The 26822-nt window shown below is 45.6% G+C and overlaps 2 protein-coding genes across 2 annotated transcripts in view; one reads left to right on the forward strand and one right to left on the reverse strand.

Annotated features, from left to right (window-relative positions):
• Window positions 1-8240: 8240 nt before the first annotated feature.
• FNDC11 (fibronectin type III domain containing 11) lies at window positions 8241-13154 on the forward strand. The gene is made up of 2 exons (XM_020812427.3): window positions 8241-8370; window positions 12139-13154. Exons 1-2 carry the CDS (start codon window positions 8357-8359, stop codon window positions 13088-13090), a joined length of 966 nt encoding a protein of 321 aa, XP_020668086.3. The 5' UTR covers window positions 8241-8356; the 3' UTR covers window positions 13091-13154.
• Window positions 13155-19019: 5865 nt separating this feature from the next.
• The window catches only part of HELZ2 (helicase with zinc finger 2), a 45334-nt gene continuing 37531 nt past the window's right edge, over window positions 19020-26822 (reverse strand). Inside the window, exons 12-20 of the mRNA XM_072996670.2 lie at window positions 26178-26336; window positions 25664-25808; window positions 24696-24812; window positions 23509-23704; window positions 23012-23146; window positions 22386-22604; window positions 21269-21425; window positions 20969-21136; window positions 19020-19313 (exon numbers count right to left, since the gene is read on the reverse strand). Of these exons, the coding sequence (XP_072852771.2) occupies window positions 19171-19313; window positions 20969-21136; window positions 21269-21425; window positions 22386-22604; window positions 23012-23146; window positions 23509-23704; window positions 24696-24812; window positions 25664-25808; window positions 26178-26336 (1439 nt within the window). The 3' untranslated portion in view covers window positions 19020-19170. The remainder of the gene's footprint in view (window positions 19314-20968; window positions 21137-21268; window positions 21426-22385; window positions 22605-23011; window positions 23147-23508; window positions 23705-24695; window positions 24813-25663; window positions 25809-26177; window positions 26337-26822) is intronic.

The raw sequence follows: 26822 nt of genomic DNA on the forward strand, positions 1-26822 counted from the left end.
TTTGGGTGTTGTTGTCCAAAACAAAATTTCACACCCCTGTTTTTTTTGTTCACTCATCCTTACCCCAGGAAAAGTGTGAGAATGTTTCCAGAGAAGTGACACTGCACATAACATGTGGTCTTTTGAGATACTTTACTCTGAGCCAATCCTTATTCCAGGAGAAAGGAGCAAATCATTGAATTGAATTTAAACAGTGAAGAGGTAGGGGTGGTACTTCGGTCCAAAAAGCTGCAGAAAGATTCCAGCTTCAAAGAGGAGAGGAGGAACCTCCAGATCATAGATCTAATCCAGTTTATCAAGTTTCCCCTTATGAGTGATGGGGAAAACCCAACCCTTCCCCAACACAGCCACCAAGACCTTCTCTAAGCTTTGCTCCTGGAACCATATGAAGAGGTAGAATCAGAGCTTGGAAACCTTCCTCGTTTTTTGAACCGTTAACCCCAGAATTGCATATCCAGCACAAAGATTTTGGGTCTTTCAGTTAAAAAAAAAAGTCACTTTTCCAAACTCTAAGATGTCAGCCAAACATCACTTTGCAGCGGTAAAACAGAAGATGCTGCCCTCTAATGTGTTCTATGGTGGGTCCATCTGGCCCAGTAACAGATAGTATGACCAGTGAGCTACTTCAGTGTCTCAGGAGGTCTACCTTTCTAGCTGGAGATACCAAGGATTGAGACCTTCTCCATGTTAGGCATGTGCTGTCACTGCTAAGCCACATGGCCTCCCCAGCAAGAATGAGTGACTGCAACTGAAGCACCAAGTGGCAACGTTGTGATCAGGTAGCGACAATACACTGTTGGCCTGAGACTCCCCAAAGCCGTAGCTAGCATAAGCAACAGTGGAGGATGCCAGCCATGCAGTGCAATAACATGCAGGAGGTTGAAATTTATCCACCCCTTGATCTATGCGATTGCTTGTGGGAAATGGATTCATTAAACATGCCACTGAAACCACACCAGGATTGCCTGCAATGGCTTATTCACACATGAAAGCTGGACTTCAGGTTATGGAGATGCACCCATTAAAGGCAACGACTTCTCTGTTGCTCTTGCCGTCTGGGCGAGTCTTGTGAAAGGGGCACCCTCCTGGTGTGGGTTTGAGGCACAGAGGTTCGGCAGCCCCCAGCAAAGGAGCAGGTGTGTTTTTCATTGAGCTCACGAGGAGGGTGAGACGGGCCGTGCTTTTTGTTTCTGAAAATGAGTTCTGTTTCATTTGTATCCCAAAGGAGTGGTTTCAGCTGCCGAGGATCTGCTAATGATGCACGCTGGAAGCTGGTGTGGGGAGGTGACAAGGTCCCACTGATCTAGGTTTCTCCCAAGGGTTCTTGGGGGAGATGTTTGCCTGCGGCCATACCAAGATTGCTAAAGCCTCCGAATGTTATTTTTGAGGATGACACTGCCCGCAATCCCCCAGCCAACATGACTCGTGGCATCGTTGACTTGGGGATTTCATTGGTTGTAATCCTAACAAAGTAACTTCTCCAAGCTTGGATCCTTCCAGGGAAAGGGGGACAACTGTGCAATAAGACATGCATAGAATCTGATAACGATGGAGTTGCAAGGGGCCTACAAGGCCATCACGTCCACCTCCAGAGGTCATGGGTTCCACTGTCGTACTGCTCTGACAGTTTAGACGTTTTTCTTGATATTCAGTCAAAAATCTGGCTTTCTGTAACTCCTCATTATGTGCCCTGCACTCTTGAGACGATCGAGATCAGATGCTGCTCCTCTTCTGTATGACTATATTTCAAGTCTTTGAAAAGTGCTATCCTATCTCCCCTCAGTCTTCTTTTCTCAAAAGTAAACATGACCAGCTCTTTCACTCTTTCGACTTTGATTTGGATTCCTGCACTGAGCAAGGGGGTGCTCAATGGCCTTATCAGAAGAGGCCTAACCAGTGTAAATTAAGTAGAACTAGAACTTCACCGGATTTGGAGACTAATGCAGCCTAAAACAGCACTGGTCTTTTTGCAGCCACATTGCACTGTTGGGTCATATTCAGGTTGTGATCTACAACAACCTTAAGATCCATCTCATAATATTACTGAGCCAAGCACTCCCCGTTCTGGAACTGTGTGTTTGGTGTGTCCCCCCCCCCCAATTTGCACTTATCCCTGTTAAATTTCATTCTGGTTTTTTTTCCCCCAGCCCACTGCTCACTCTGTGTAGTATCTCATCCTTGTTTTGCAGTTGGGGAAGTGAGGCTTATAGCACTTCGAGGCTACCTGGTGTGTTCACACGCATGGCACAGTGGTTAAACTGCAGTATTGCAATCCTGACTCTGTTCATGATCTGAGTTTGATCTCAACAAGTTCAGGTAGCCAGCTCAGGGTTGACTAAGCCCTTCTATCCTTTCAAGGTCAAAAAACTGAGTAATCAGCTCTTTCTGGGGTCAATGTGTAGCCAACATCATTAATGTGCTTTGAGTGCTATCAGGTGGTATATAAATAGCACACTGTGCTTTTTGTTCACAGAAGAAGTGAAGTTTGAACAATGATCCCTCCTGTACGTGCAGTTTTTATACCACAGCAACAAGCCAGCTTCCTGCTCTCCCCTACAGAAATGCAGTTGGCTTGATCTCTCTCCATCTCTTTCCTCTGCAAGTTGTCACAGGAGATAGCTGCTGTCACAACAAGCATTCAGAAGCTCTGTAATCTGTACATGCTCACAGGAGAGATACACAGAAGCTCCTCACTTCATCTGTTATGGAGAGCGGGGGGGGGGAGGAACAAGAATGGGAACAATCTATCCTAAGCCGTCGGCGGGAGGCGAAGGGCATCTAAGTGAGAACTGACTAATGCACATTAAGAATAAAAGAAACCCATTTGGCTCAAAAACAGAAAAGGAAATGATGTCCCGAGCATTTGGGGAGAAAGGAGGTCTAAAAAGTGGGCCTTGTGAAAATGGTAGATGGGTGTTATATAAATCAAATAAATAACCATTCAGCACTGTGGGGCAGGGGGTGATGAAAACAGCACTGATTCTCCTGTTTTAAAATGATTTTGGGTCCCCTAAACTCGAGAGAACAGCTGCAGGTTAGAGCAAGGCTAAGAAGCCGAGAAGATTATTAACCTAATAACAGTAAGAACACCTTAAACACAGCTTCCTCCATGTGTAGGACTACAACTCCCAGAATCCCCAAGCCACCCTAGAGGGCACCCACCTAGGATGGATGGCCCAACAGAGTCACAACGTGGATCCAGATTTAAACATGTGCAACTGGGATCAAGAAGCTGGCCGCCCTGTCCTGTCCTCCCCACAGCACAAAAATGCAGAAAAGAGGGTCGCGGATGACTCCTGAAAAGGGTGAGTTGTGCCGCACGGTCAAGGGCCCTAACTCCTCAAAATCCATTACAAGCTTTTTCTGAAGGCACCAATGGAAGCGGATCCTGGATCCAGCCTCATGTAAATCAATATAGACACAGTCCCAAGTCCTTGCACGAATGAATGCTAGAGAAATGGTTTAAATAAAAGAACTTGCGTGAACATTTTTCTCCAGCATTTGCAACGACGTTTGGGGTGAAGCTGTGCACGCCTCTCTCAAAGCAGTAACAGACATTACAGATAACCCACAGTTACAAGACATAATTCTGTTATCTGCTGCAGGCATGTAAGTGCACAGAAGGAATTTTCCTCTGCTCATGTAACCAGCAGGTTACTTTGCTATGTTCCATGACAGGTCTTCAGAACTTAAGCTCAGCGTCCCTTTAAAGCCTGATTTCTCAAACAGAGGTCTGCCTAATTCACATCTCATAAGGAGGTGGCTTCATCACTAAACACAGGCTGTATAGAACCTTTGTTGCTGGAACTGCATGAAGACAATAATCACCAACAAACATCAATGTTCATGCCATGAAATCACATTGTGATGTTAAGAACTGTAACATGCAAGAAGGCCAAGAAAACAAATACTAAGGAACCACACTTTCTAGGTTATGGTCCCTTCCCTTTGGAATCAGCTTCCTAGAGAGGTTTGCCAGGCACCATTCCCCTCAGGCTTTAGGAAGCTAATTAAGACAGAATTATATAGATCTTCCTTCTACTAGTGGCAAATATGGACCTGATTTACTCAAACAGGTTTGATTTGTGTTTTTCTGTTCAAAGGTAGGTTCGCTGTATTAGCTAAGTGCAGGGTTTATCGTACTTTACTGTATTTTTATTGCATTTATTACACGGTGTCGTTTATTGTATGATTTTATTGTATGTTGTGAACCACTGAGAGTAATCCTACTAATGAGGCACTATAGAAATGGGGAAATAAATAAAATTAATTAGCTTTCAACCAAAACTGTAATCTTCTTTTAAACACATTAATGGGGCTATTTACCGTTTTAATTACTCAAAGTAAATGGGTGGCTTGGGCCTCGGATGAAATTATAGCTGCCCATAACATTCTGCACAGGAAATCTTCCTTCTCTTGAGAAGTTTTAAATCTGTTTCTTGTTTCTTCTCCCCACACCAACAGCAGAATCTACGGAGGGCTTAAAATGTAATTCTGGGGGCTAGTGACCATTCCTTTGAGGGAATCTTTTTCAGCTTCTATAAAGACCTCCCTCTATAAAGCTGGAAGCACTACAACTTACGTAATTGTGCTCTTATCCTATACATTTACCAGCTTTTTGTCATAAGCTAGTGGTGCACCCCATGATAAACAGCAGAATGTTCTGTGCATACCGATTATTTCATTTAAGGAGGTATATTATCTCATTTTTGAGTTTTTGACATTTCTCGTTACTGGCTCCCAGTCATATGCAAGGTCTCCCTGTCATAGCTACATACATGTTCCAGGAAATGTTGGCATGGAGATTCAACAAGCGATTACGCCAAAGCACGTAGTAAGTTGCATAAAATGTGATGGACACCCACCTAAAGCACTACCACATGATATGGTTTTCAGTCACTCTTGTGGGGGATGTATTTACATCATCCCTAAAAGTGAGTATTTGTGTTAGACAAAGGGGGGGGGGGAGAAAAGGGAAGGGAGAAGGAAATACATGTTGATAACAAGATCCTTTTCAATATGCTTTATAAAGCTAAATTACATTTTAATATAATCACTTTCAAAACTGTGGTTTCAAATAAGTCTGCAACGCCTGTATTTCCTCAGGGGGATTGCATGCATCATAATGTGAATGTTCCTTTGTAATGAAGAATAAAGCATAGTCATAAGAACAGAAGAAAAATCTGAATTTCCAAGGTATGGAATAAAGGCAAAGCTTTTCCACACTAAGGCCACCCAAATGGTATTTGAAGAGATACGCTGCCTCTGGACATGGAAGCTCATTTAACATACTCAATAGCCCTTGAGAAATCTCTTTTCCCACAGAAATCTATCAAACCATATTACATGAACTAGGCATCCTAATATTTTGAGTAATGTTTGAAGACCAGAGCATAGTCTTAAATGTCAGTTCCCACAAATGGCTAAACTGGCTCAAGAGTTTTGAGCGTTAGAGCCCCCAAAAGTGAATTTTCCAGGTTCTGATTTTAATCAGCATTTAAAAAAAAAAAAACTTCAGAGTGAGAATTAGTGGCCACATTTCAAATTCTGGCACAGAAACTCACCACTATACATAATGGTTTCGAAAATGCCTTGGCTTTCATGCAACAGGCTTGTTCCAGCCACTGCTTCCTTTTCCAGTGGTCCTAAAGACACAAAAACATTTGCAACCTACAGATTGGTTCTAACATCCTTGTAGGAACAGATCTGCGAAGATTCTCATTCATCCAAGTGAGGTTATCTGGAAGTTGAGTCATGGCCACCAGACGTCTTTCCTATTAGATTGAAACGTTTCACCACTCCTCCAAGTCGCTCCTTCGGTCTGAGGAGAGTTGGTAGGAGAGCCCTGGTAGATCCTCTACGTTGGTTTCACTTCCCTCTGGTCTGAATGGGCTCCTTAGAAGGACAAAGGGCAGGGGGTGAGGGATAATCCCACTTCTGCAGTCCTTCTCCACCCATTGTCATGAGTTGCTAACAGTCCTTAGCATTCTGGTGGATGTGGTCCCAATCTTTCTGGGAGCGGATGATCTTTCTGGGTCCATCTAATGAGCCTATCCAGACCAGGGGGAAGTGAAATCGACATGGAGGATCTATCAGGGGTCTCCTACCAACTCTCCTCAGACAGAAGAAGCTACTTGGATGAGTCGTGCAACGTTTCAAGCTAATAAGGAAGAAGTCCAGTTGCCATGACTCAGCTTCCAGATCCTTGTAAGAAATTGATTTGGAAGAGGGAGAAGATATTTGCTGCCCTCTTGTGGAAAAACACCATGCCTCAACTGAATGGCAAGTCTGTGCTTTAATCCCGCATGAACATATGCTTGTACAGAAAAAAGCTAGACGAGCACTCTTCATGCAAACCGAAAAGCCACTCAATACCACTGAATTGTTCAGATTTTCTTTCCAGAAGCACTTGAAGCCAAAATATGATTCCGTAAAAAAGGTATTACAAAGTACTGAGTCACCCAAGCACCTATTATGGATCAAACAGGGGCAGTAGAGGTAAAGAAGGGGTTGTGGGATATAGATAGGAAAGAGGAAATCAGGGGGCAGCAGAATTATAAACAGCTGTGCGCGCACAAGATGGGAAACAACTGAAGATGATGCTATAAAGCAATCTACCCAATATAGTGCCCTGACAGTAGACAGTTGTTGCAGATGTAAGACAAGGAGGCACGGAGTCCACTGGCATTAATTTTTTTAAAACTTTCTTGATCATTGCTTGCCACAAATTACTAGACCAAAACAAAAGGCACTCTGTCTTAGACTCATTCCTTGAAGAGTCGGGTGCACCAAAACCCATTGAGTTCAGTAAACATCTGGAATACCTGACTTAGCTGAAGACTGTTACTCACCCATGCCGTCCCCGATTCCCCCTTTGTAAAGTTTTCCTTCAACACTACATGCATACAATTTAATACTACAGTACTTCTGTCCGATCCTCAAATCGATAGTTCGCTGAGATACCCAGAATCATCTGGTGTAAATTCAGCAGGATACCCCAGATATTTCTAAGATCATCATCATGCTACAAATGCCAGTTTTACTCAGAACAGAACCATAACAAACACTTGTAACCATGGAGTAAGGTGGAGGTGATCTGACGGCACATTAACAACCACCCTGAAGGTGACCCAACTGAAATAAATCTGTCAGTCTTGGTACCACAATACAGCTCTCTTTATTTTCTACCTTTTTAGATTCTTCTCCCCTTTTTTGCCTTTGGATTGTGATCTCCCCCCCCCCCTTGCCAGTTGCTTTGGGGACGTCCTTCTGCGACCAAAAAGCAGGATAAGAAAAATATGAAACAAACACAAACAGCATCTCTCCCTGGCTGGACCAAAGGCAATTTAGCTCAGCACGTTGTCTTCCACCATGAGGCCAACCAGATGCCTATGGGAAGCTACGAGCATAACAGAGAGCAATGCAGCAAACTCTGTACATGCTCAGTTGCCATGAAGGCCCTCTTACGTGAAGTCCAGTTGCTTCCATGTTAGGCCAAACTGTTGAAAGAGATACCTCCCAAAAGTCTTATCGTTAACAGCCCGGCTCAGTGCCTACAAACCCAAGCCTGTGGCTTCCTTTTGGAGTCACCACCTCTCCCATTGGGTTCTTCCTCTTTTCCTTCTGCCTTCGCCCTTTTCCTGGACGTCTTTCTCAGGGAGTCTTTGTCTTCTTCCAACCCCCCAACCCCCAATAGGGCAGCTTTATTCCCCAAAAATGTGTCTTTAACTCCCTTACAAGTCCTCCGAGCGAGTGCTCATCCTCATTTTTGGACTAAGCAAGGCGTGGCCCACATGGGGACCCAGTTCGAAATCTGCACAACTGACAAGGTCTACCTTATCCGTTGCCTATGGGATACCAAGAAAAGCCACTGATGTATTTATCGCCTGCAGAACACACAAAGGATCCATTTCCTCTCCTGCTTTCCCCCTTTCTTCTCCACACATAAGATTCCCCCAACGCCCCTCCAGGCAGCCTACAATGTCTGCCCCCCCCCCAATTCCATATATCATTACTTTCCTATGGGGCTCCTAATCTTAGCTCCCCACCTACCCACCCGCGACCTTCCCAATTCCTTGGGCCTCTACTTCTCACCCCTCTCGCCCCACATTTTTGACTATGTCCCCCCCCCCCGCCGCGCTCTTAATCCTCAGCCGGCCCCCCACAGCCTTCAGCTGCCCCCCCACGGCTCCCGCCTGGCGCGAGGCCTAGCAGGCTCCAGAACGCGGCCCTGCGGCACAATGCGTTGCCATGGCGACCGGCGAGGCCTGCTCGGCGCCCCGAGCCTGGCCCTGGCCTAGGCAGAAGGGGCGGGGGTGGCGGGCGGCCGGGCGAGCGGCTGCCCCGGGAACCAATCATGCTAAGCCACAGGTAAGCTCCCCTTCCCGGGATGTGGGAGCGGGGGGGGTGTAATAGGGACACCCCCAAAGCAGGAAAAGTGAGGGGCGCCCCTCTCCCAGTCCAAGGAAGACGACACAGGCGGAGGGGAAAATGGCCAGCCCGGCCTAGGGGGATCCAGCCGGCGGTGGGGTGGGAGAAGGAGGCGTCAGGGCTGTGCCCCAAAGGCGCTTTGAAACAGGACACAACCCCATGGGGGGCGGTGAAGATGAAGAAGACATTGTCTCCTAATCTAGATCAGTGGGGTCGTTATTAATTCGGAGCCACCCGCTCTTGGGGGGACTTCAATTCCCAGAAGCCCCTTCCGCTGGCCATGCTGGCTGGGGCTTCTGGGAGTTGAAGTCCAAATTAAACCCCAAACCACCCCCTATGGCCGTGAACCCCTGGGCTGAATGGGCAAACGTGGAAGCCCCGAGAATAAAGAGGCATCTTAAAGAGAGTTTGGAGGTCTCAACGTGGGATTTATGGTCCGGTGTTGAGCATACAGGATTAGGCTGAGACTAGGAGTCATTGGAGAAAGCAGCTGATCGTTGTTTAGTCATTCAGTCATGTCCGACTCTTCGTGACCCCATGGACCAGAGCACGCCAGGCCCTCCTGTCTTCCACTGCCTCCCAGAGTTTGATCCACAAAAATGGCTATTAAATAAAATTATTAGTTTTTAATGTTGTACCATTTTGGGGGTTCTTCCTTTCTTCCCTCACTTGTCGATATGGATATCTAGTTAGGAGCTACAGGAATTGAGCCTGATAGTACAATTTGCTCCAGATAATGTAATGTGTAAACCTGTGCCTTTAGGGTCATTTTTTACCCCAGACTTGCCACTAATGTCTAATGCCTATCTTTTAGTAGCTGCTCTTGGTACAGCCAAGAGAACCAACGTGAACTCCATGAGTTTACCTGAACGTATACCATAGAGCCATAGACTTTTTTTTTAATTTAAAATATTTGGAAGTCCTCCCTTCCACCTTATAAAGGACCAAAGGTGCCTTACGTCATTAAAAAGACAATATTTAAAGGTTGTTGTGGGGTTTTTTGGGGGGCTCTTTGGCTGTGTTCTGAAGGTTGTTCTTCCTAATGTTTCGCCAGTCTCTATGGCCGGCATCTTCTTCTGAAGATGGCGGGCCACAGAGACTGGCGAAACATCAGGAAGAACAACCTTCAGAACAGGGCCAAAGAGCCCCAAAAAACCCACAACAACCATTAGATCCCAGCCGTGAAAGCCTTTGCGAATATAATATTTGAAAGCAAAGACCATATGCATATAAATATTTAAAAAGAATTATGTTAAAAAGGGTAAATAAAATCAATACTAAAAACATTTAAAAGCAACAAGGCACAACAGTCCATTTAAAAACACCTTCTCAGACAGCAAGTCACTAAGGGAAAGCCTGCCTGAAGAGGGAGGTCTTTGCTTGCAGAAGGACAGCTAAAATGGGGCTGGGCTGGCCTCCAGTGGGAGGGAGTACCAAAGTCTGGAGGCCAGGACAGAGAAGGCCCTCTCCTGTATCTCCACCAAATCCACCTGTAAGGGTGGTGAAACTGAGAGAAAGACCTCCCCTGATGGTCTTAACACCTGGGCAGGTTCATTAAGGGAGATGCAATCCTTGAGATCACTTGGGCCCAAGCCGTTTAGGGCTTTATGGATTAAAAACAAGGGCTAGAAGGGACCACGGGGTCATCCAGTTCAGCCCCCCTTCCAAATATCCACCTGAGGCATCCTTGGCAGGTGGCCATTCAACGGCCACTGAAACACCTCCAGCGCTGGACAGTGAGAAAGACCCAACTGTCCGACAGGGCTGTGTTGTGGTAGTTTCCCAAGTTTCTGCCATGCAAGATATAAATTTAGCCTCCTGTCGTTCTCCTGCCAGAAATCATCTTGCATTAGCAGCATGTCTTCTTTTCCTTCACCACCTTTTACGTCCACTCCGCTGAGTTATCCTGGCTCACCCTGACCGCGTTGCTTCCCTTTTTTTTATATATCCCACCTTTCATCAAGCATTTGGAAAGGGACCATGAAATGAATTTGCTGAGTGAAAACGAGATCCTGTAACTGGCTTAATAATAATAATAATAATAATAATAATAATAATAATAATAATAATAATAATAATAATAATAATAATAATAATAATAATAATAATAATAATAATAATAATAATAATAATAATAATAATAATAAAGCTGTAATAATAAAAAAGCTGATTCTACTATATTTAGTTGTGGACCCTAAATATAGTAGAATCTAGGGCCAGAGCAAAACCGTCAAGGGGGGTATACCTTTGTTCCTCAACCAGTTGCAGACACATTTATGCAATCTTGGGTGGTCGCAACGCTTAGGATTGCCCACAAAAATGTGTGACACTTCCTATGTTTTAAATCACCTGAACCGGTGGTGATGGTGCAGCTGTTGGCATGGATTGACTCAGCTGCCTCTTTGCCAAGCCACAGAGGGGCTACCTAGCCCAAAATGTCTGGCTGGCTCTCTGCATATCTGTCTGTTTAGTTTGCCTCTCCTTTCTCCAACAAGATTTATTTAAAGCACGTGCTTACCACTTTTGTGACCAGCTGTGCTCCCAAAGTAGAGTAGAATAGGTTAAAATTACTCAAACCCCACAAGGAACATTTAAAAAGCAGCTTCAAAACTTTCCTAGGGGTTCTCCAATAACATGGCTCTCCTCCCTACTTTATCTGCACAACAGCCTGGTAAGGCAGGTCAGGCTCTGTGGGGGGGGCAGGGGAGCTGCATGGCTACAGTGGAAGCTTACATCTGGATTTCCCATGTTCCAGTCAAGCACAGTCATCACTCTACCACAGTGATTCTTATTTGATTTTTCTCCTGCCTCCTCCCTGGCTCAAGGCTGCCTAAAAGGGTAAGGTTACCACTAAATATCGTAAAATGAAAAGTATACAAACTTAAAACCCAATTTGAGAAGACATCAGTAACAGAAAGGATAGAGCCCAACGATTTACAGTTAGGATTATAAAAGTGCTTTCTGCAACAAGCAAGCTCTCTTGCATGAATAAAAAGACCTTTACCTGTTGGTGGAAAAATGATGCTATTGTGTCTCGTCATTGAGATGCCATGGGAGCTTAGAAAGGGACAGTTTCTAAAAGCACGATCTGGATCTCACCTTGGCAGCTCCTTTGTGGCTGGTATGTGACTCAGCTCTTCTGTGGCCCCTTACATGGGGGGGGGGGCGGGGAGGAACAAGAACAGGGCTGAGGAGGGAAAGCAGGAGTCAGAGGGCAATGGGCAGCCAGACAGTCAGATTCTGATCTGGAATGCTAAGATTCATTCCAGTATGAAAAATGTCAGGCAGAGCTTCTTGGGGGGCAGGAAGTAACAGAGGAGAGGTCATTAAACCAGATTTTAGTAGTAGTAGTAATAATAATGATCTTCAAACTGCAGAGTTGGAAGGGACCCTAAGAGTCATTGTGTCCAGCCGTTGTCCAGAGCCCAGAGATGGGTGGAAATTTATAGAGTAGGTGAACATGCCCAGTCACTTCCTTCCTTCCTTCCTTCCTTCCTTCCTTCCTTCCTTCCTTCCTTCCTTCCTTCCTTCCTTCCTTCCTTCCTTCCTTCCTTCCTTCCTTCCTTCCTTCCTCCCTCCCTCCCTCCCTCCCTCCCTCCCTCCCTCCAAGTTTCTGAAGGTAGTATTAATTAAGAAAAGCAAAATCAGAGGCCATCATCACAATCCCAGCCTTGCAACTGACTTGTTCCCCCTCTGTCATTTTTCCAGCCCAGGCATGATGAACCTCGGAACGATTGATGTCTATTTGAACACGTTAGGGACCAGCCTCCAGACCGTGGCGTACAGTGATGAGGAGCAGGAGAATGAAGCCTGGAGGGGGTACCTGGAGAGGAAGAACGTCGTCCTGGAATTCCTGCACTCGGACTTGAGCCTCCACCTGCTCAGGCGCCACCACAAGAGGATCGAGTTGCTGAAGAAGTGCTCCTATTACATAGAAATCCTGCCTAAGCACTTGGCGCTGGGAGACCAGAACCACCTGATGCTCCCTACCACCTTGTTCCAACTGATAGACCCCTGGAGGTTCCAGAGGATGAAGAAAGTGGGAACCATCCAAACCAAAATCCAGCTCCTGCTCCTGTCTGACCTGTTGGAAGAGCTGGAGAGAGGTCGGCAAGAACTGGTCCACTTCCTGGAGAACTATGACATGATGACCTTCCTTTCCCAGTGGGACACCATCAAGCAGAGGTTATCGTACCTCTCGGACCAAATGGATTATTTCCTGGCTCTGCTGGTCCCCGGAAGGCTGTACGTCAAGCACCGCCTGGTGTCGGACGTCGGGATCGCCAAAATCCCACACATCAGGCTAGTCCTCAGCACAAAATTGCCGCTGATGTTTGACCGAAGGGAATCGGTGGCGTTTGAGGACTGGGTGAGTCTCAAGTGGTTTGTAAATAGCCAGCAGCCGCAGCTGGAACAATACGAACTCCGGTTTAAGTTGCTGGAGTCCCGAACCCCGCAAGAGCGAGCCCACTGTGGCACAATGAATGTCACCTCGAACACGTTCGAAATTCACAACCTGCTGCCCGACCGCTTGTACAGATTCACCATCAAGAGAGCAGAGACTTACACGCTTGTGTACGAACAGTGGCACGATTCCATCCTGCTTAAGACCAAACCGTACCTCGAGGAAGAAATGGAGAGTGCCATGTCTGAACCCTGATTTTCCCATGCTAACAATTCACAAGGAATGTCGAAATAAGTCAGATTAAAAACTTATTTTTAAAGTTTTGCCTTCCAAGGTGAACTTTTTCTTTCCTGAGATGGAAACTGGGCAGAGTTATCGTCTTCCAAATGAAATGCTGAAGTTGTTAAGCCGAGCAACATGGGAGCTATTAGGTTTACAACAGGGGTGGGTGAGCGAGTGGATGTTTCTAGCCTATAGCTTCCATCATCCTAGCCAGTGTGGGAATTGTAGTCCAGAAACATCTGGAGGACGCAGCTGTCCGCTTCCAATCTAGTCACATTGTTTACTACGGGACGGCTTCCAGAAGTCTTTCAGTAATTTAGAACAAAACTTTTTAATATCACTAGGACTTGGCAGATTAGGGTAAATTCAAAAACAGATTTTTAAATCCAGAACTATTTTTAAGATGTAAAAAAAAACGATGGAGAAAACCATTTCTGTGGCAGTTGGAATGCCAGCAGGAAACAATCTAATTTCACAAAATTAATATGTTCAGTCAGCTGTCACTATTATGATGGCTTTTTATATGAAACAGCATAATTGGGTTTTTTAGCCACACACCTTTGTAAGGAGCTGAATGACATACAGATGTGAGACCCATAACTGTCTTAATACTTAACAGCTGAGGTTGATCACAAAATTGTGGTTTTTCTAGTTAATTAACTATATGAACTGGTTGTGTCTTATGCTACACCTACAGATGTCACGCACAGCCTAACACAGAGGTGAGACACTCCTCAACCCAGCCCTGCTACCGTACAGGGCAAAGAGGAGCTCTTAAGAACTTTATTTGTGGTGTGGCAATGTGCACTCTTCTGTTTTTGACATTTGCCACGTTAGTTGGACAGTCGCACATAAAAAAAAGTTACCTGTAACTCTGGTTCTTCGAGCGGTCATTGGTGAATTCACACTCAGTGGGCATTCACGGAGACCACGAAGAAGAAGCATCTCTTGAAATTTGGGTGACTTTATTATGGAAGCTCTTGCGTAGGATCAGATCATACTTCCGCACTATTAAAGAGCAGGCCGGGTAGGTGGGGCTCGTCAGCCATGGAAGGCAGCCCATCTAGGAGAAGGAAAACTCCAATCTCAAACCTCCACTGCCTTGTGGCTATATCCACCAATGGAAAAGGCTTCAGGAGTTAACCTCGAGGCAAAATCCGGAGCTGGAGTCCCGAAGGCAGCTCGCGTCGTTCTGCCAACTCCTGCAACGTTGCTGGAACCAGTCGTATTGGCTCTTGCCTTTCCATTGGACCATTTCAGCAATGTGGAGAGGGGGGATTTGCTGCTTGGGTAACAGCCTATCCATATTACCTTACCCGGGCTTCATGCTCTGGAGAGGACACTCCTCGATTCAGAGCATGTTACCATAGTCTCTCGAGACTGAAGGATGCCTATGATGTGTAGGTCCAGATGAGCTGAGAATCTTGACAATGAATGAAGTCAAGCAGCTTTAGGCTAAAGTAGAGGGATGGCTGTTATGGAACAACCCTGGACAGACTATTGCCCAAAACAGATTTAATTTAACCACGACTGCTGGCTTCCTACCCTATCACAGCCCTGGCTCAAAAAGCCACAAAAAAATAAAAGAAGCAAAGGTAAAATCTTAGTACATAATCTGGTAATGTTGATCTTTACTGGCAAATCTTAAGATTCTTGGAGTAGGAAATGCAAGGGAAAAATGGCCAATAAATGCTCAAGTCACCTTCCTTCCATAAATGTCCATTAAAATTCGCATTTCCATCACATGTTGGTAAATTTGTAAATATAAACAAAAAACAAACAAACCAAGAAACCCACCATATAGGGCATTTCTTTCTGGCCTTCCTTTAATATTCATTCGGTTTTTGACATAAAATTTTAACATGTACTTTGCCCAGAAAGACCTGCTGGTGGTGTAGTTGCAGTGACCGGCCGGCCGGATGGGCCTCGAGCAGAGCTTTATATTGGGAGAGGGAAGGAAATGGGGTGGGAAGGAGCCATTGCTATGTGCTCCTTCAAGTCAACTCTGATTTATGGCGACCCTATGAATAAGCAATCTTTAAAACGTACTGTCCTACTCAGCTCTTGTTAACTCAAGCCAGTGGTCTCCTTTATGAAGTCAGTCCATCTTGCATTGAGTCTTCCTCTTTTCCTGCTGCCTTCAACTTTTCCTAGCACTATTGTCTTTTCCAGTGAATCTGCATGCATTCCCCCACTGGCCACATTTATGATTATAACCAGAATTGAGAAGTAAATTTTATTTTGTGTATCCAGTCATCTTTATTTAAAATAGTTCTCTTAAAAGGACCCAAGGCTTTACAATATTTATTCAATGGAATGTTAAAAATCCATATAAACACCACAAATATTTTATCAACTAGAGAAAAATATTTCAGGGTACTAAAAGGCTTCCATTTATGAAGATTTAATTTTAGCACACTACAGAATCCAAGAGACAAATACCGTCCAAACAAATTAATTCAAGATACTTCTTACATACATATATTACATATAAAAATACACACTTTTGGTCATATTTCTGAAATATTTTAGTCCGTTCTACAAATTCCCCAAAATTTCAGGCACAATTCCATACCGCATGATTCTGAAATAAAAGGGATGTCCATAAAAATCAAGGCAGAATCACTTTCTCCGGACTCATGCAGCTCAATTCCTGCTGGAATGTATTGCACCAAATATAAAGATTCTCTCGTTTTATACCGATGGTTTTTGTCACTAAAAAGGTACTTGTATACAGGCTCCGATCACTACAAAGTCTTAAAAGCTCTGAACTGAATAGGTTTTTTTGCAAAGCCCAATAATTTATATCTGGCTTAAATTTATATACATTCCGTGGATTTAAAAATTCTGAAATTCAATAGCAATCTGGATGTTAAGAGTTAGGACAGAGATTTTTAAAAAGCCAGTGGTCATGACGGTTGGGGGATTAAAGGCTCACAGATTTATTTCACTGTGAACCACTGCTTTAATTCCCATCGGGCATGGCCAGAGAACTGCCCCATGGGTTACGTTTAGCACTTCCTCTCTTCAAAATAGCAGCGATCTAGAGACCCTGAACAACTACTGTAAGGGATTTCAATGCTCGCCTCTTCCTAGAAAAGAGTGCATTGGGACATTATGAGCTACCGATCTCACGGCCACAGGAAGAAGAAGTGAATAAGCAGACTGAAAACGCTGGCAGTCCATAAAAAGGCCATCGCGAATTCAGGAGGAAAAGGGCTTCGGGAATGGCCTCTGGTGATCCAGCTTGCCTTTCGAGGAGAGGTGAGTGGTTAGAGATACAGGCAGGGGTCTCTGGAAGCCGCAAACTGCAACAGCATAAGGCACAAACGTGGTGAAAAGGAATACAAGTGGCACATAACATGCACAGCCTCCAAAAAAGAACCAAGTTATCCAGTTAAAAGTATGAGCAAAGAGGAACAGGCAGAAGAAGAAAAAAAGATACAAGACAAGAGGTGTGGGGAGCCAAAAGCATAAATAACCACAGAGTCAACTGTGAAAAGTGAAGGTCGCCCCAGGTGACCAGCCATACTAGCATTAAGAATTGGACGATTTACAAAAATTTGTTTTCTTTTTGTTTCAGAACACTTTTCATTAACACAGTATGTCTATGCAGGCAGAAGAAATAAGGAGTCAGATAACCTGGTCCTTTTTGAGGCTGGTTCAAGAACTTATGTGTATGTTATATGCCGTCAAGTCGCCTCTGACATACAGCAACTCTAAAAGGGCGTTCAAGGGAAATGAGATATTTGAGGAGTGGTTTTACCTGTTCCACACTCCCAATGAGTTTCCATGGCTGAGTGGGTGATTCGAACTCAGGCCTCCTGAGCCCATCCCCACCACACCAGGTACCAAAGAATTTCTAGAGATGTATTATTATGTCCCCACAACGACTTGTTGTTTCTTTAATCACTGGCCACGAATCAATTATTAATTCAAAATCAACTCTTCAAGAGTAAAATTATTCAGATAATATTGGGGGGGGGAGCTGGGAGGCAATTAGTCGTATTGGTAATCTTGGAAAGTCACCTTTTCACATTTCAGATTACTGAGGTAGAAACAGTGGGAAAAACAATAGTGTCATTTTGTTTTCTTTGCTATCAGAATCCCTGATAATTATTATTTCTTATAATTATTATTGTAAGTTTACGTTTATGGAGACAACTACTCCTATAACGGGACCCTTTCCCCCTCAAAAACACACATACACAATACACACACACAACCCAGAAGGCTTCTGGTTTGCAGAATCCCCTCACAACAATCACATACCCTTGCTTTCAGAATTCAAAGACAATTCTCCTTCCATTATTAAAGAGCAGCTCCATCAATTGCAATAAATTAGGTACACTAAAATTATAAACACTTAAAAAAAAAAGGATAAGCACACAGAACACAGCGTACTGTATTACAGTCCATGAGCTTCCGGAAGAATTTCAGCGGCATCACCATTGTGTAGCCGAAATTCAACTCCGGTTTTTCTTGCACCGTTATAAGTAGGTACACTGAAAAGCAATCATGGGCCAGAACAGCTGAATTCGGCAAAATGGCAACACAAAAAGACAGATGAACCCTATCCAGTTTGAGCATCATCCGCACAAACCCCTGGGCTCTTTGGAACAAGTTTCATGAAGATTTTTTTTAAAGTAGCCATTAGATATACATAGAAATTGGAATGATCTCTTTTTTACGGTGTTCTTTCCCTTCTAAAAGTGCAAAATGTCTAACTCATGTAGAAACCAGCAGTATGATGCATACTGATTTGTTCCATTGAGAAACGGTAGACTGTTCTATCCCAGCCGTGTTGGACTACAAACCCAATCCTCCCCAGCCTGCTGGGGTCTACCACATCTGAAGGCCACCAGGGTGCAAAAGCAGCAGAAGATCATGTTCAGGAATGTTGAAATACATGCACAAACCCATGCACTCATCCTAGGTGTACTATTAGACTCTTCTCAGGTAGTTTCAACAGCACTTCTTTGGAATGAGGGCCACCGTCACTCCCTCGTGCACATCGAAGGCTCAACGGGGAAAAGACCGACCACCTTGCACAGCATCGCAGTTTTATGATAATTCTTCGCCTGTCAGGCTAAATTTTCGTTATGAGGGACTCCACACATTCAGAATTGCTGGTCAGCCTGAACAAAGGACACGGAACGGAGAAGTTTCCTCAGATTCGTGGTTCCCTCATCAGACCCCCTCAAGTGCAAATGTGTGTTTTTCGAAAGTTTAAAAATGGGATCAGTAAAAGGAAATGCTTCCAGTTTAAAAAATTTAAAGCTTTTAAAATATATATTTCTACACGATTTCCCTGACAAGAGACGCCACCTGGGCTAATAATCTATGTTGGATGGCCACGATAAATGGTTTCTAGAAAAATAAAACATGGGTCTCAGCTACATCCTATTTATATGGCTGTTTGTTGCCATGTCAAGAAATGTTCCCATTTCTTCATTGAAAAGGCAATAAAGGCAATAAAACTCTTGAGCAAAGAACTCCTGCAATTCCAGTGAGTGGCAATACCGATTTCTTTGGCTCCATAGAAGCAGGACTGACAACTTTTTTTAAAAAAAAAAATTGGACCTCCTTTTGGTTTAAGCAGCATCTGTTCAGTTCCCAAAAGCAAAGCTGAGATATATTACCAGATGTAGCAAACTGGGGGGTTCTGAACAGAGCACCCGCGTTCTTGAATCCCCACACCCAAAAAAGACAGCTTGTTTTCTCTTCCAGAAGAAAAGGGTTGAGAAAAGGTAAGTGGGGAGGGGGGAAATCATCCATGGCTGGAATCTCAAAAGCAGGTACGAAATACGGGAGAGCATCCTCATTGCTGCAACCCGCCAAGCCTTTGGGAGTTTGTTCTGGCCTTGGCCCATTGGAGTCAGCAGTGGCAGAGGGAGTCAGGCCGGCGCAGGATCCAGGCCACGGCGAAGGCCAGGAACCATCTGAAGTCACACATTCATGCCCGCGCAGCTCAGCGTAGGAATCGCTCGTCCCTTTTTAGGAAGGCGGAAAGGTGCTTCAAATGGGGATCCAGGTGTCACAGAGGCAGCGAGCTACATGTTGTACCGAGGAAGGAGCGGAACAGCCGGCGCCTTCCTAATGCAAATGGAACTGGCGGCAGTGGCGCACCCTTGAGTCATGTAATGCTCCAGAAGTCCTCGCCACAGCGGGTTGCATTCCAGGAGATACCGGTTCCCTAGAAAGAGAAGACAGGGAGGAGAACAGTCAAGGGACAAGGACGGATGCCATCTGGCGGCGTCCTGTTTTCACCGGCCTAGAACTCAAGACGACGGCAGCTGGAGGCCTGTGGGAGTTCTTGTTCCAGAAAAGCAGCCCTTCTAGAGTCCCTGCTCCAAGGCCTTGTAGGGTTTTCTTCCTACTTCCCCCTCAACTCACACCAGATCCGTATCCCCACATTCAGTGGTAGCCTGGGTGAATGAGAATTTCAAATAAAACACATTTTCCCTTCTCTGTGTCTGGCAAGTTGAACCCCTGAAAGGTTAGCTCTGGGGACTAACAGCAGCCCATGAAGAGACCCGAGTGGCAGGAAGACCACCTCTTACGTCGCGGCCAGTCAGGCTAAGGCAAAGGAAAATCCTCGCAGCGTTGGCCAACAAGAGTAGATCTCACCCCAAAGGAAAACGCCGGCCACTTCAGCCCTGAAAGCAGATCTCTCGCCCTCTTTTGCCAAAGGCCAAGGGAAAAGGAGAAACGTGGGAGGGGAAAAAACTCACTGTAACAATTGAATTGCTTGCCAGTGGGCTCCCCACACCCGCCTACTTTTCATGTCCCTACAAGGCAATGAATTACTTCATCAGAAACACTGATGAGTTCCCAAGTGGAACAGTGGTGCCCCGCTTGATGCTTACCCTGGTAGACTATGAAATCGCTTCACGATGAGTATTTTGCAATCACTATTGCGATGGCAAAATGGTGTTTAGATGGGGAAAATCTTCTTGACGACGATCAGTTCCCTGCTTCGGGAACCGATTTTTCGCTTTATGATGCTCAAAACAGCTGATTGTCGGGTTTCAAAATAGCTGCTTGCTGTTTCAAAATGGCCCCCCGCTGTGTTTCCTCGCTTTATGGGCACCAGAAAATGGCCACCCTATGGAGGATCTTCGCTTTACAATGAGGTATTTCGCCCATTAGAACGCATTAACCGGTTTTTAATGCATTCTAATGGGTTTTTTTTTACTTTCGCTTGACGACGATTTTCAATGGGTACCCGCCCTATGGAGGATCTTCACTGGACGCTGAGGTATTTCGCCCATTGGAACGCATTGAGCGGTTTTTACTTTCGCTTGATGACGATTTCGTTCTACAGCGATTTTGCTGGAACGGATTATCGTCGTCAAATGAGGCACCACTGTATAGTGCTTCCAGAGGATGGGGACTTGAGTCACAGAGACTTGCCATCAAGTTGGACTTAAGTCGCAACAGGGACTTGAGTCGAACTTGACTCGGGACTTTTTTTTTCCAACTCGAATCGGAACACCCACCCCTCTTTTTTTCTGAGGCAAAAACCTTGTTTTTAATAGAGACTCAGACTAGGGACTCCGGGCTTGGTATCAAAGATTCCCTAACATCCCTGGTGCTTCCTAAGGAGACTTGGGATAAAGCTACTCTTCTAAAGGACTACATCTCCTAGTATCCCCCCAGCTGCCAGTCACCAGCGATGCTCTTCGTATGCCAGAGCTTTTGACTTACTACTTTTTTTCTAGGCTACAGGTTCTGAGAACTTGCAAAAAGCAACAGATTAAAGTTATGGGCCCAGGATAGCCTCTGAATCACACACACACAGACAAAAATGTTTTCCTTCCTCTACCACTCCCTCCCCCCATCACTTACCAATAATACACAGCCCCTCCTGTGCCCGAGTGATGGCGACATTGATCTGGTTCGCGTCACACACAAACCCCAGGTGTTTCTTCTGCCAGCTCAGCGTGGGATTCTTATCAATCTCAGACCGGGAGCACGACCGGACAGTGGTCAAAATCACATACTTCCATTCGCTTCCTGGAAGGGGGGGGTGGAGAATTAAAAATTGCAACAGAGTTAAGGATGCTCAGTTCCGAGATGGACCAGTGGAAGCAGAGGCCGTGGCATCTCCAGAGGTCTATCATCCTGCCTGATATGGTGACCACCCACCTTGGCTTTTCATGATGGAGCAAACAGTGATATTTTGCACTACGGCTTGGGCGAGAAGCTTCTTGATCTCAAAGACCTGGGCGTTGTAAGGGGTTAGGATGGCGATCTGTTCAGGCTTGGTGGTCTTGTCCAAGGTCAACTGTTTGGCTATCCGCACCTGGAGCAAAAAACAAAACAAGCAGCACATCAAAAAACAACATCCTTTTGGATGTCAAAGTACTCAAGCATGACCAAAAGAAAGCCAGCTGAGCTATGAGGACGGAAACGTTCCTGATCCTGCAGAACTGGGTTTCACTGACAATTTTTTTCTTTTCAGTTCTTTCTTTCTTTTATTTATTTATTTATTCGATTTATATCCCACCCATCTGGTATATTCTACCACTCTGGGCAGCTACACAGAGTGGTAGAATATACACAGCACTGATATTCCACACTTCGTGCGCTCCCACAGCTTTGTCAGCGGCCACAACTATATCCACCAATACAAATCCAATAAAACTGCAAGAAGGCTAACAGGTTGATATCCACAAAAGCTCAAACTAAGTGAGTTTGTTCATCTTAAAAAGTTTCACACAACTGAATCTGGTTTTGTTTTTGCTGAAGAGTAACAAAGCTAATTCTCCAAAACCAGCAACACTGGGATAAAAACAGGGAAAACAGCAAAAGAATAATTGAGAGTAAAACTCATGAACCAGCACATGCCCATTCTGAGAGAGCTTCATTATATGATGAAATGATTATCTTCATCATACAGGGAAAGAATGCAACGGCATGTCTAGACAGATCCAAATCAACTGAATCCGTGGCTACAATGGAATTCTAGCCTCTGTCTTCTAGGCCAGCTTGCAAACTGACCAGGAATAAAGGAACCAACAAATAAATGAATGAGTATCCAAGATTATTATAAACAGAATTATAAACAGTCTGAATTCCAGAATTCCAGAAACCAGCATCTGACGCTTATCACGGGTGAAGATAAGCATCTTCACCTTCTCACGGCTGCAGGCCAAGCTTCTCTGACCAACAGGGTAACAGCAAACAGAGATTCCGTTGACCGCTTATTACCGTCTCCTCCTGCTTGCCAAGGATGCTTCTGCCTTCTTGCAGATTTACTCACCACCTCTTTTGCTTCCTCAAGATTGGCCCTGGAGTTCTCATTCCCCTCCTCCGTGGAGACCATGAGGCTCCTCTCTTTTCCTTCTATATGACCGAAGATGATGGCGCAGCAGGCCCTGTCTCTGTGGCCAAGGGCACTGGGACCACGAACGAGGTAGGGACACGTCTTGAGTTTCCTGTTGTAAAAGGCTTCCGATGGGAACCTACAGATGTCCTGGTGCTGCAGAGTCAAAAAGAGAGGAGTTTCCCCCCAAAAAATCACATGGCTCATCATCATGAGAGGTCGGAAAAGTCATACGTCTGGTCACGTGCCTTGTGGGCAACCCATGTACACCCCTGCACTTGGTCAATTAGCTGCAATTAGCCATGGCAAGTTACCCAAAGCTCCATAATATTTTGGTCAATAAAGCTTTGGCATCATGCTGGGCAGACTGGTTCTGGGCAAGTCTGCAGGTCTTTCATTTCCATGTCTCCCTCCCTCCCTCCCTTCCAAGACCTTGAGCGTCCACAGATATTCCCACCTCCCCATTGTTCCCTCATAGGACCACTGCATGCCTCCGTTCTAGCAGTCAACCTCCTCCTTCTGTCCTTCACATTGATATTCCAGGCAGAGCCCCCAATGCTTACCATGCGATACTGCGTGTCCAGCATCACGGCCTGGTCCTTGTAGCGCTCAAAAAGCGACGTTTCCATGCCCAGGGCCTTGCAGAAGTCATTGTGGACCACCGGCCTCAGCTGCTTATGGTCTCCCAGCAAGACCACCTAGAAAGAATTCGGGAGAAGCCCTCAAGGTCAGAGGTTACTCCTAGCACGTTAGAAGGCCAAAGATGGATGACCAGTGGCCTTCCACCCAGGAGGAGGTGGCACATCATACTTTCAGTAGGACACAGCAATGGAGGAAGTGTGAATTCGTAATAACAGCTATAACAGCCCTCTACCCCCCCTGGATCATTCCTGTGCGCCACCAGTGGTACATGTCCAAGCTGACCTTGGACAAGACCACCAAGCTTTCAGGCAGGAATCTTCCCTACCCGAGTACCTGGTGACCCCTGGTATCCCCTTTTATGGTCTGCCACTCCAGGGCATCAAGGATCTAGGCCATCGCGAACACCACCCTCACTCACCTTCTCAATTTTTCCATAGTTGGCCAAGGGGATGAGTGTTTCCGGTTCGGTGGCCATGGCGCATTCATCCACCAGCACTTGCTTGACGTGCAAGCACTCCACCAGCACAGAGCCACAAGAGGCGGAGCACGTGCACAGGATGACGTCGTGACGTTGCAGTTCAAATTCCCGTGCCTTGTTCAGCAACCGCTTGTACCTACAAGGTGAGCAAGGCAACCTCTCAGTTCCACACAACAGGGCTCAGAGGACTGGAGCGGCAGGGTGGCCACTCTGCATTAAAAGCAAAAAACCACACACACACACACACCAGTCTGCACCCAGGAAATCTAAATCCTGCTCTCTCCACCTCCTCAAGAGATCTTTAATTCTACAACCTGCATAAAAATGGAACCGATCGGCAGGATCTCCTTTGGCGGTTTCGCTCTACGCTCCTATTTGAGGGGCACCCATTTGGTTCAGGGCTCTGAAGCTGCACCACCACGACACAATTTTTTTCTCCAGGCTTTGCCCAAGTTGCTTTCAAAAAAAAAATTCTCACAAGGTCTGGAAACTTGATTTTAAATGTCCTGGACTCTAACTGCCCTGGGGACGTGGTGGTGCTGTGGGTTAAACCGCAAAAACCTCTGTCCTGCAAGGTCAGAAGACCATCCGTCGTAAGATCGAATCCACACGACGGAGTGAGCTCCCGTTGCTTGTCCCAGCTCCTGCCAACCTAGCAGTTCGAAAGCATGCAAATGCGAGTAGATAAATAGGTACCACCATGGGTGGGGGGACCACGTGTCCTAGGGGGGTGGTCTTAGCAAACAGTGTTAAGCTCTAGAAGATTCTGGAAACCTCTGCGCAGGCGCAGATAAAACCCATTAGTGTGCATTCACAGAGACTACGAAGAAGAAGCCAAGGCTCCCTGAACACAGACATCACAAAGAACTGTAGTCTGCTTAGAAACCGAAACAGGTGTTTTTCCACCTTTGTCTGGCTTAAAGAAAGAGGGGGAAAAGGGGAAGTTCAGAAGCCCAAGATTCGTGAAAGCCACGTTTTCCCACAACATCCAAACAGGTCAACAAGCTGCATAAAAAAGTCGGGAGACTTTGAAAGAATGTTTTCAAGGGATGCACAGAAAAGCCCTGTCAGAAACAAACTTCCTCATTTGACTCTCAGAGGAAATCTTGATGTGCGTTAACACTCACTCCTCAATTTCGTCCTCGGTCATCTCCTCTCCTCTTTTCACACGCGCGTCAAAGGCACGGATTGCTGAAGCATAAGGATTGGGTGCGTTACGGATCCGGTAGTGCAAAGTCATGGCCCTGGTGCAGAAAGGATGTTTTAAAGTTAAAGAATAAACGTTTACACACAACACCCAGGCATAAACAGCTACCCCCTCAGCATCCCTTGTATACAAACGTCTGAAAGTCTAACACAAAATCCCCAGTTCTGAAGGCTGGAAACCTGAATTGGATACGAATTTTATTGTCAATCTCTTAATTTTTTTCAAGAGCTACTTTTCCAACCCCAAATAATAAAATTTGGTTGCTGCTTTCCCCCTCCACTTCCTAAGCCCCACAAAAGCAGGCTCAAACGGCTGCAGAAGTGAAGGGGGAAAGCAGCGACAAAAGAAAGGGCTACAGGATCAAAAAGCTGCGATACCGCAGCACTTTGATCCCTTCCCCCTTACTTCCGTGTATAAAATGACCCTCAATTTTTACGCCAACTATTTTAGGAAAAAGTATTGTCTTATACATGGAAAAATACAGTCGCTTATTTCCTGCTTGCAACAGTTGTTATTTGCTATATCCAAACTAGCACACTATAGCTTGCTGTCAAACCAGCTTTAAACCACAATTGTAATCCAGGTTTGCAGGGCAAAAACAAACCATAGTTTATCAGCTCAGATATGACGGCAAACTACAAATTGCAATAAAATAGTAAACAGCCAATTCAATTTAAGGGGTAAAAAGTTGGGAAAGGTTACAAGATGAGCGCCTGATATATTCCCAGATCACTCTTCTAGTGCCAAATCATGGTTTAGCATTATGCCTTAACCATATGAGCAGGGATGATGATTCCTTTGAATCCATACAAAGACATAGAACTAAAAAGGTCTTCCAAGCTACAAAAGGGTTTGTCCTTTAAATCAAAGGCAGGCAGTTGTTCACACCTGATCTCCGGCTTTGATTTTGCATCCCGCTGGGCTTTCCAGGAGACGCGCATGTTGCTACCAGGATAAGGGAACTCCATGGCCTCGATAGCTTCTCCGTACACCCTCAAGGGCCTCAGAGACTGCCTCATCTTCAACAGCATCTCTGCAAAAGAAGCAAAGCAGTTCCTCAGAACACGAAAGTCTTGGGCGTTTACAAGCACCCAAAATAGATCCTGCAGGCATGATACTGTTCCAGCTAACAACAGCAATAAGATGCTGCAAACTTTCAGCTGTTTGCTGCTGTGCGAATAAGCCTCAGGCATGCGAGACCTTTCCACACTAAGAACGATAGTTGCAGGACTTCAGTTACCAGGCACAAGGAAACGTCTTGGCGAAACAACTCCAATAGAATTAAAGGAATTAAAATAGAAAAGGGAGGCCCTTGAACAGGACAATAGAGCACCCTCTGAAGATTGGCAGCAACAACAGAAGTTACAGAACAGCAACGCACAGTTTATCTAAAATCATTTACCGGCAACAACATCGACGGACTTGTTCGAGGGCCCGCAGTACAGGATGTGGGCCTTCGCCTTCGCTAGATCGTCCAGATTTTGCTCCTTGCCTTTGAATTCCCGATTCAGCTGATGAAACCAGTAGACAATGTGAGTCCCAACGACAGTTTTCCCAGTTCCTGAGGGAAAGGGGGCGGGGGAGGGGGGGGAGAGAGAGAAATCACTAATAGAAGCCCATCACAATCTGTGGCTGCAGGGAGTCTCTCAAGCAAATAAGCAGCTCAGAGAGTTGGAGCACCTGGCCAGCAGCCGGGAGTTCGATTCCCCACTGTGCCCGCCTGGGGAGCCTTGGGCAAGCTGTATGGTCTCAGAGTACCTTCCAAAAGAGAATACCCTTCAAAAGAGAATAGGAAACTGCTTCTGAGTGCTCTAGACCGGTGGTCCCCAAACCTTGGGCCTCCAGATGTTCTTGGACTTCCAACTCCCAGAAATCCTGGCCATCAGAGGTGGTGGTGAAGGCTTCTGGGAGTTGTAGTCCAAGAACATCTGGAGGCCCGAGGTTGGGGACCACTGCTCTAGACTGATGCCGTCCCCTCTCCGTTATAGACTTCCGCCGACCACCGAAGACCCACGTTTTCAGGCAGGCTCTTAACAATCATGATTGA

Source organism: Pogona vitticeps, chromosome 4 (assembly GCF_051106095.1).
Source record: "Pogona vitticeps strain Pit_001003342236 chromosome 4, PviZW2.1, whole genome shotgun sequence".
NCBI classification, from domain to species: domain Eukaryota; kingdom Metazoa; phylum Chordata; class Lepidosauria; order Squamata; family Agamidae; genus Pogona; species Pogona vitticeps.